Source organism: Topomyia yanbarensis, chromosome 1 (genome assembly GCF_030247195.1).
Source record: "Topomyia yanbarensis strain Yona2022 chromosome 1, ASM3024719v1, whole genome shotgun sequence".
NCBI lineage: Eukaryota > Metazoa > Arthropoda > Insecta > Diptera > Culicidae > Topomyia > Topomyia yanbarensis.
In genome coordinates, this window is record NC_080670.1 from 210,045,811 (window position 1) to 210,055,315 (window position 9,505).

Sequence of the window (9,505 nt, forward strand, 5' to 3'; positions counted from 1 at the left end):
AAATTTAGAATAGCTCTTCAGTACACCAAAAAAAATTCTTCGTTAATAATGGTATTACTTAAGTTTAGCAAAATTTTCTCAATCAAGAACACCTCAGTACAACACTCAATCCACCACAACTTTAATTTCAAGAATTAAATATTTTAGGTGCAAAAATATATTCTAACAGTCATTAAATAATTATCCCAAACCTGAAATATCTCTTTTCATCTTGAACAGCTGTTAAATCTGCTAAAAAGACTTATAGTTTAAATAGTATAATTTCTCAATCATGTACCGTTTGCTGTTCTGGCATGTAGATGCTGCAAGCAGTCGGCTCCTAGCTCCTTGCATTGATATGCTGTCGGGCGAAAGAGCTTTTCCGTTTCAACCTCGATGATGAGTTTCATATCATGTTTTCAGCTCTCTATTGTAGGTCTATCGTAGGTCGTCTTTCACGTTGTCATTTATGAGAGTTGAGGCGTTGTAGGCCTCGGTCATGAACTACTTTGAGAATTTGTCTTCTATTCTCACTACGTAAACATGACCGCTTTATGATCCGTTGCTGCTACTTGCCAAGTACTACGAAGCTCACGCCTTGACCCGTCTTCTAGTCGCCAATGTGCGGAAGTAGCACTTGAACGACGAGGAAGTGAACTCAATGCGTGAAATTCTCTTTCGACTGTTTCAAAAGGGTTGAAGTTCTAGGTAGCGAGTCTCCCATCAGTTTTCATTGAATATTACAGCACCATATACGCTGATTCGTCTGTTCTGTTTTCTCGTCAACCTTTTCAAAAGTTTTTGAAGGTGAAGCTCAATACCTTGCCTTGTGATGGAACAATCATCTTGGTTTTAACTGAAAACGCACCGCATTCCACTTTCAACCACCCGTTTCTAGTCAGACGCTGTTCCGAGCTACTTGTAACCTGGAGAACAGAGGCTCACGATGAGCCAACCCTGAAATGTGAAACATTCACCGCATTTTCCCCTTGTCTGTGAACATGCTCGGCAGTTGCAGTAATCCAGCTGATAACCCTTTTTGTAGTAGAGTATCACACTACTTCCCTCCAATCCTACTGTAATGTGACATGACATTCCAAAATAGTCTAGACAAATTCGTCTCCTCCCTGATTGAACAGAGCACACTGCAGATTATCATTGCTGTTGGCTTTGTTGTCCCGCAGTTCTCTGTTCTCCTCGTGGACATCGAAAAAATCCGGTGATGTCGACAACTTGGCGCATCCCCATGTCGATTCTTAGACTACTCTTGTCATCTGCTGCTGAACTATTCAATTAGATGTTCGTCATATTATATGGATTATCGAAAACCATTCACTCGTTCAAAACAAAACAACTTTTTATTTATACCTTTATCAATTCATGAGTTAACAAAAAATACTCCACTTGTCGGATGGCCTTACGGCAGTTAGCTAGGACTTTGGTTATAGCCATCGAGAAGAAAGATGTTGGCATGTTCTTCAACTCTCTGGTCGCCTTATTGATCATTTCCGTTTTTGCCACTAAATTGTTCGAATAGATCACCCGCTTCAGGTTCATCCGGAAATTTTTAATTGGCGCAGCTAATGCTCCATCTCCTCCAGCGACCGCTTCGCATAATTCCGAGGCTCGATCCGGCAAGAACACTACATTTTTCTTCGGGTGGTGTTTCTCAATGAAAGCCTCAACTTCCGATAAACACTTCATACTGTCCCCGTTGAACGCAGGTTATGATGGAAAGAAGACCGGTTTTGATGTCCCCTTCTTACTGCTTGTCAGCCAGAAGTGGACCTTTCTTGGGTGCGTCGTGTGGGAGATGTATTTTGCGTCGCTACCAGCCATTGCCGTCGATCGTCAGGTACGTCTCGTCGTCCATGATCATAACCATGCTTCGCTTCACACAAAGCACACAATATTTGGTTTGGCAAGCAATCTACAGCTGCGGTTATGAAGTCGATTTTTTCCAACCTGGATATGAACCAGAAAATTTTCCTCAAAGAGCAATACGCTAAACTGACTGGAACTAAATCGAAACATTCTGAACAGTTATGAAACAGCCCCTAAAAAAATCGGATAGAGGAAGAAAACTAGAACAGATGTTACACAAAAGTTTCTGTTCGCTAACAGAAAACCGAATCTGACATACCTTGAAATCAATCGATATTGTACTGGCGATTAATTCAGTTTCGATTCTCACGTTTCTTGCTGCAGAATAAGGAATCACTGTTCTTTGGTTAATGGTCTATTTTTGCACGTAGTGTTGCAGTAGTGTTCATTCTGCCGTGGTTAATAATTTCTTTTTGCGTTTCTCATTAATCCAAATAAATACTCTAAATCTCGAGAAATTGCTAGGATTCGATTTGTATAATCGAATCCAAGCAATTTCTCGAGATTTAGAGTATTTATTATTTATTTATTGATTTATTGAAAGGCTTTAACCCAATGGTCATTCGCCTTTGAAATTTCGATAATAACATAAGATAATTATAATATTGTTCATGGTTTGTAGCACAAGTGACACCTTTACAGCTGGTCGAGTAATCCCGCGTCCTTCAGAAAGGCCAGTAATATTTCTTCTCGGGCGGGGTCGTTTCCAAGCATCTCTCTAATGGAGAGGGATAGTTTGTGGTGCTGCCGTAGGTCGGCTAACTCTGGACAGTTCACCAGAAGGTGTTCCACAGTGGTTCGGGTACCACATGTAACGCATGTTGGTGGGGGAACACGCGATACGGCGTGAGCATGAGAGACCTTCGTATGCCCTACTCTGAGCCGCGACAGTACTCGTTGTTCCCTCCTATCAGTCCGGTCTGTTCAGCGGTCGGGTGAGCCTTTGATTCGCTGAAGGCGTCCGGTGCTGCGCCGCGAGTGGCGTTCGAAGGCTTCGTTAATCCCTGACTTCAGCTGGCCCAAAATATCTGCGGTCTGTAGTCGAGTCGAGTGAGACGTCGGCTAGTGTGTCTTCCCCTGGCCGCCAGGCGATCAGACTTTTCATTACCGTAGATGCTGCAGTGACCGGGGACCCAACAAATTGTGGTGAGTGGGTCATACTCGGCCTCGATGACCTGGATGAAGGGGTGGCGGGATTTCCCCGACTCCAGGGCGGATATGGCCGCCAGAGAGTCAGACAGTACAACGACGGGTCTATCTTCCGGTTTCTGTACCAAGGCAAGCGCGATGGCCGACGCTTCGGCAGAAAACACCGAGCATGGCGCCGGTAGGCGGAAGAAGAGTCCTTCCCCTATTCCGCTCACTCCTATTCCAACCTCATCACCGCTCTTGGTACCATCCGTGAATATCCGCACGTGATTTTTATACTTTGTAGCCATCAGTCGGTTATATTTGGCCCTGGCCTCACTACTGGCAGCGCCGGCCCTCAGCTCTATTGACAAGCTTGTGTCAAGATTAGGTCCGCCGTCGTGCCAGGCCCGGTCACGAACTCGGTGTAGACGGGCGATTGGTGGCAGGTCGGCGTCTGTATATTCGCGATGAATCTCGCTGACCGTTCGTAACAGAAAGCAGTCATCTCCGGCTGTCCGCTCCAAAAATCCCAGTACTCTTCTGGCGATGGTGAGTGCAGCCGCCCAACGAAGGGGTAGGATCCCGGCCTCCACGCAGGCCGCTTCAGCAGGCGTGCTGGGGAGCAAGCCAGAAGCAGCGCGGATTGGCCCGTGATATAGAGGGCTTAAAATGTTGATAAAGCCTTCCATATTACAGGACGTCAGCTCCACCCCGTAAAATATCTTGCTGTGGATAAGTGCCTGGTTAATGGTTGCGGTAGGGGACAGTCACCCCGTCCAGCTGGATCGGCCTCCCTGTTGCGATATGGTTTGTGTTGCAGCAGTGCGTAATCATGCTTTTCGTGGGAGACATGTTAAAGCCGACTGATGCAGCCCATCGGCTCACCGCACTTACGGCGGCTTGAAGTTTGCGGCGGGTACGTATGGTGGTCCTTCCCGTCGCGACCAGCACGATGTCATCAGTGTACACGAACACGTAGATCCCCGCCGGTAGGCTGGCGAATAAGGAGTTCATGGATACCAGGAACAGTGTGACGGCGAGGACTGATCCCTGGGGAACCCCGTTGTCTTCCGAAAAGGTGTCGGATTGGGCACCTCCGATTCCTACCCGAAAAGTGCGATTAGATAGGTAGTCGCTCAAGAAGTGGCCCATGTTTCCAGTGATTCTCCAGTTGGCCAGTTGTTGTAGTACTCCGTGACGCCACACGGTATTATAAGTTTTCGCCACGTCGAGTATGGCGATATCGGCGTGCAGGCCATCAGTTACGGATTGACGCACCACCTCTTTAAAGCTGGTGAGATAGGCACCTGTTCCTGCTCCACGTCGGAACGCAAACTGCCGTTGATCCAGGAGTTTACGCTCCTCCAGTAGGTCCATCAGCCGTCTGTTGACCATTCGCTCCATCGTCTTAGCAAGGCAGGGGAGCAGGCTGATTGGGCGGAAGTCATCCGGCGTTCTGTTCCCCTGGCATCGCTTTGGGACAGGAATAACTAGAGCTTCCTTCCATCAGGCGGGCATCGGTTCACCACTCCAAATGCGGTTAATGCTGTCTAATATCGCCCGCTTGGCTACCGGCGGGTAATGTTGCAGTAGGGGATAGCCAACATCGTCCAGTCCGGCAGACTTACCGTGTACCGATTCCAATGCCGCACGCAGTTCACTTCCGGTGAAAGGCCGGTTGTACACTTGCCCTGAATCGGGTTCAAAGCGGACGGGGTTACTCTTAGCCCTTTGCTTGATGCGTAGGAACGCAGGTGGGAGAGCAGCGTCTGCAGACAAGGAGGCGAAGTGCCTGCCTAGCTCGTTACCGATAGTCGTGGGATCGAGCGTCGTGCACCCGTTAACGGTAATGGCGTAGCCACTTGGCGTTTTTCATTGAAAAACCCCGGGGCGGTGGATGGTGTCCCACTTCTGCTAGAAAGTGCAAAACCAGTGCAATCTACTGTTCCGGTGTTTTTCAATGAAAAACGACAACTGTGTCGCCGCTTTCCGCTTAGGGCGTTGACTCTCCGCCAGAGCTCTGATGTCGAGGAATCTGGGGAAATACCTCCCAAGAATCTGGTCCAGCTGATGTTTTTCGCCTCTTCTATGGCTTTCCTGGCCCCGTTCCTGGCCTTTCTGAAGTCATCCGCCCGCTGGTTTCGGCGGGGGTCGTCCGCAGTAGTCTTCCTCAGTGCCCGTAATGTAGTTCGACGAGCTCGGATGGCAATCCGGACCTCTGGGCACCACCAGTGCACCGCCTGTCGCGGAGGGTTCCCACTTGTCCTGAGAATGCAGGAAACGGCAGCCCGATTTAAGATGCCGGTGAGTTCGTCCGGGGTGTATAGAGATTTAGAGTACTTTAACAGTACTTTTTGTTACCTAATGAGTTAAGATTTATCTGTAACTAGGGCGACTTTTCAGAACAAGTCCTGGTTTTCAACTGACAATCCTGGTGTCCTGGGACTTCGAGCAAAAGGCTTGTTTTTTCACCGAGTCTCCGCTCGATGTATGCTGGTCGCAAAAGGAAATAAGCCGAAACGTCAATAACTATCGTGGAATAACTTCATTGAGTCCCGAAGTTTTTCGATCTGATCATTATGGGACCTCTTAAGACTCATAGCCAGCAATAACTTGGCGACGATCAGCGTGGCTTGACGTCTAGACTCTTGTCAGCGACTGACCGTCTGTGGCTACCATCCTATAAATCCTACATAATAGAGCATGGAGTGTCCTGATCAATTTGGTGCTATTTACACCAACCAATCAATAATATTTGCTATAATTGTTTCGATCTTTCCTCGTTGTCCGAGGAATAGAGATTGGTAGGTACCCACATTTACTTCGAAGGCAACAAATACCCCAACGATGGCACCTAGTACCGTTGATGTTTCTGCTGTACTTCAATGATGTACAGGTAATGCTAAGGACTTCACGACTGTCCTTCGCGGATGATCTCAAGATATTTCATCCGATTCACTCAATTGAAGGTTGAAGATTTCTCCAACATTAGCATCCCAGTTTTTAGTTGATTGGTATAAAAAGAACCGTAAGAAATGCTCAGTGATCTCATTCTTGCGCAAGAATTCCCCGATTGATTTTAACTATCTGCATAAATTGAACGCGATGTTTTCACTAACGAAAACCTGGCAAAAAAGTAACAGGCACGGTCGAGCAGGAAGTACCGACAAATTGACTTTACAGAGGCGGAGTGTCTTTACGACTGTCCTGGGTTTTTACTAGACTGATGTGGTCACCCTATCTGTAACTCGTTTGTTAATTTAGTACCAAAATCAACTCACTTTCATCGCATGTTTTGACAAAGCCTAATGCGCACCATTTTATACCGTTAACAAAAAACATATTTTTTGCGTTTTGTCGGTTTAGTTAGGTGTAGGATTTGTTCTCCTCGGTTAAGTGCAAAAAAATAAAAGCACCAGCTACTCTCGCTGTGGAGGATAAGTCAAACGAGCATTGCTGTCCGCTACAACAAACGGTGTCTTTCGAAATCCTTTGCGGGGATTAGTCATCTGGGGTTCAGAGAGGTTGCAACAAAAAAGCGAAGCACACATCCCTAGCTACTAGTTAAGAGCCGCTGGAGTGGCAGCCAACGCCACCCCCCGGAATAATTCGTCTGAGGTTAAATAGTATAGAATAAACCCGTCATCCCACCAAGCAGCAGCTGTGAATAAGCACCAACAAAAGTGAAGTGATATAGTAAATTCCATTTTGAGCGACTCAATATGGAATGTAACATTTTGTAATATGAAATTGTGGAATATTTCTTTCTTAAAGTTGTAATAAAGTTGATTTGTTTTTTGCTTTCCTTGTTTTGAATACGAATTCCGAATCCGAAAATCATCTAGTAAATGCACTACTTACTTTTAAAATATGTTGCAAAAAATCGAGTAAGTAAAAAAAATCGATCGTTCCACCAAGCCCGGAGAAATTTATGTAAAACCCGGAGGCCCGGAGATAGACCCCAAAAACCGGAGTCTCCGGGTCAAACCCGGAAAGGTGACAACCCTAGTTTTACAGATGGTTACAAAGAAAAATTCTTTCATTTACTGTATTCAGTATGATTGAACTAGAGCATTCTTGTTTCCAATCAGCAGATTACGACTGTAAACGAGAAACCCAGTTTTTAATTAGATTTACCTTACTGGCCTTTATACTGTGTCTCATTGTAACTATATTGTCGTAAGTTTCTTATTCTGAAGACCAATCAATAATTTCTTTCAGCTTGTATCATTTAAAAACCTACATGTATATTTTAAATGATTTTCCATCGCTTCACCCTACTTCGAATACAAAGAAAAGCACCTCCGACTTTTACAGCCAGCGGATCACTTCTAAACATAAGTTTCTTAAATACCCTTTCTTAATACCTTCCTCTTCTCATTAGGGTTTCTAAAAACGCTCATTCTTTAACTTTGTCTAGTACAATATAATCAACCGCTAGTCGATAATTCTTGATTTTTGTTCAACACATAATGTTCCTAACATTTGGTGTCCACGCCTATGCAACTGTTTGGCTTTCATTGAAAAGCGAAACAATAATATAAATTAAAGCCCACATTATTACAAAAAATTAAAATAAACACAATTTAATTAATTTCAATACCAAACTATTAACCAAGAACATACTGGTCACCCTATATGCAGCAAAGCCGCATATACTTTCGCGCCGCGATAAAACCGATCGCGTTTCTCTTTCTCTCGTTCATTCGCATGAGAGCGCGCGAGCGCACAGAGCAAACACTTCGACTTCTCTTCTTTCAGTTCATCGGCGATCGCGTTCCGGTACGGTACGGTTAGATTTCTCGAAATCGCGTTCCCTTTCCGCGTCCGTGGCTGGATCTAAAAAAAAAATCCTTCGCTCCGTAATAACTTTAGCCCGAATCGGTGGTTTGTATGGATTTTAAGTGCTTTATTCTCCGCGGGTTCGATCGCGTTTTTCTTTTCTACATCCGAAAGCTTTTCCTCGATCCGTGCGCTGTTGTGTCCTATAAATGTGTGCAGTGTGAATAGAAGATTCCCCTACTTTGAGGAGGAAAAAAGTGCCCTTTTCGGGCCAAAAAAAAGTTGTTAAGTGTTATGCCAGAGCAAAAGTGTTGTTTGTGTTACGAGATCGGGCAAAATGCCCGCAAGAAAATAAGTGCGAATATCGCGAAAGCCATATTGGACGTGCAACATGTCCAATCGTGTTCGGAGAAAAAAGAGTGTGGCGGTGCTCGTTCGGTGGGTGATTGATTAATTGTTTTAATCGAAGTGAGCGCCGATTAGTGGCTGTTTGTGTTGGTCTGCGCGGATGCGATTGCGGCGCTTGCGATTGCTGCTGCCAGCTGTAAGTGCTGGTGAAGTATTCTTCAGCAGGGCAGAAAGCGTTCATATAGTGAAGAAATGGAAATGGATTTAGTGTTCAGAAGCAGAGATTGTGATAGTGCTGGTGCTTGTTTTTTTTGTAAAAATATGCTGAGGAATACATCGTTGAAGCAGATCGACTTGCTAGCTGTCACTTCAGGTAATTAGTTAAACATATCTTAAAATTCGACCCGATAATAGTGCGTAACAAGTTTCAGCTAATACAGTGAAAATTCGTTTTTATTAGTTCCTTGGCGAATTTTAGGTTGACATAATGGGAACTTTGATAAAATCGGACATATTTTCTCCTTTCTTTTCAGTATACAGAAGCTGTTAAAATATTTTTCGTAAGTCTCTTGATGTTGGCACAACTGTATAGCCTTTTCTGATTATTTACTATAAATTACTCTTAAGGGGGTCTTCCAGTGCAACATCTAAAAAAAAATATATTATTATTTGCATTATTTCTATCTTTAAAGTAAGAAAGAAAGGATTTACTCGCATTTGACATGCTTGTTCTGCTAGAGTCCATCAAACGAATTTTCGTGGGAGGCTTACAAAAATGGACAAAAAAACTGGTAAAATCGGGTGCAGACAAGAGGCTGATCAAATCGGGTCTACACTGTAGCTCGATTTTGTATCGCTGACACCGGTTTATTGCGAATTATTTTCGTTTAAATCCGATGTGTATAGGCTTCAAACAAAGCACACAATAATATTAGTCCAACAGTAATAAATCCTCTAAAGTAACCGCACCAGGCAGGCCTATCGTTGGCACAATTACCATCTGTCGCTAGCTGCTGCACGAATTTCTCGGCAACATGATCGGTTCGTAGTGTTGCACGATCTTGAATCTCAGTATACGTGTGCTCGATGTGTTTTGTAAATTTTCAACAGCGCAGCACACATGGAAATCGTGCTACCAGGTAATGATTTGACTCTAGGTTCGCACTGCGGTAGATGCGGGGCAAACATTTGTGATGTCAGAGAAGAATATTCCGTTGATTCGAGCGTGATTTATAGTTCGTTGTACAGCGGAGGGACAGTAAAAAAATTAACGATTAAGTTATTGTTAAAATTAAAATCATGCGCAATGAGTTGCAGCATAAAAAAAGTTATAAATGATGGTTCTTGGGGTAAATGATTTGAACGTGCACGGCACACCCTA

The 9,505-nt window shown here is 44.5% G+C and overlaps 1 protein-coding gene across 1 annotated transcript; it reads right to left on the minus strand.

Moving 5' to 3' along the window:
- Window positions 1–3,738: 3,738 nt before the first annotated feature.
- On the minus strand, window positions 3,739–4,398 carry LOC131676206 (uncharacterized). The gene has a single exon (XM_058955328.1). It carries the CDS (start codon window positions 4,396–4,398, stop codon window positions 3,739–3,741), a length of 660 nt encoding a protein of 219 aa, XP_058811311.1.
- Between the last annotated feature and the right edge of the window lie 5,107 nt (window positions 4,399–9,505).

Excerpts from the sequence above, each read along its gene's own strand:
- LOC131676206 (XM_058955328.1), bottom strand. The coding sequence starts at position 4,398 with ATGGAGCGAATGGTCAACAGACGGCTGATGGACCTACTGGAGGAGCGT.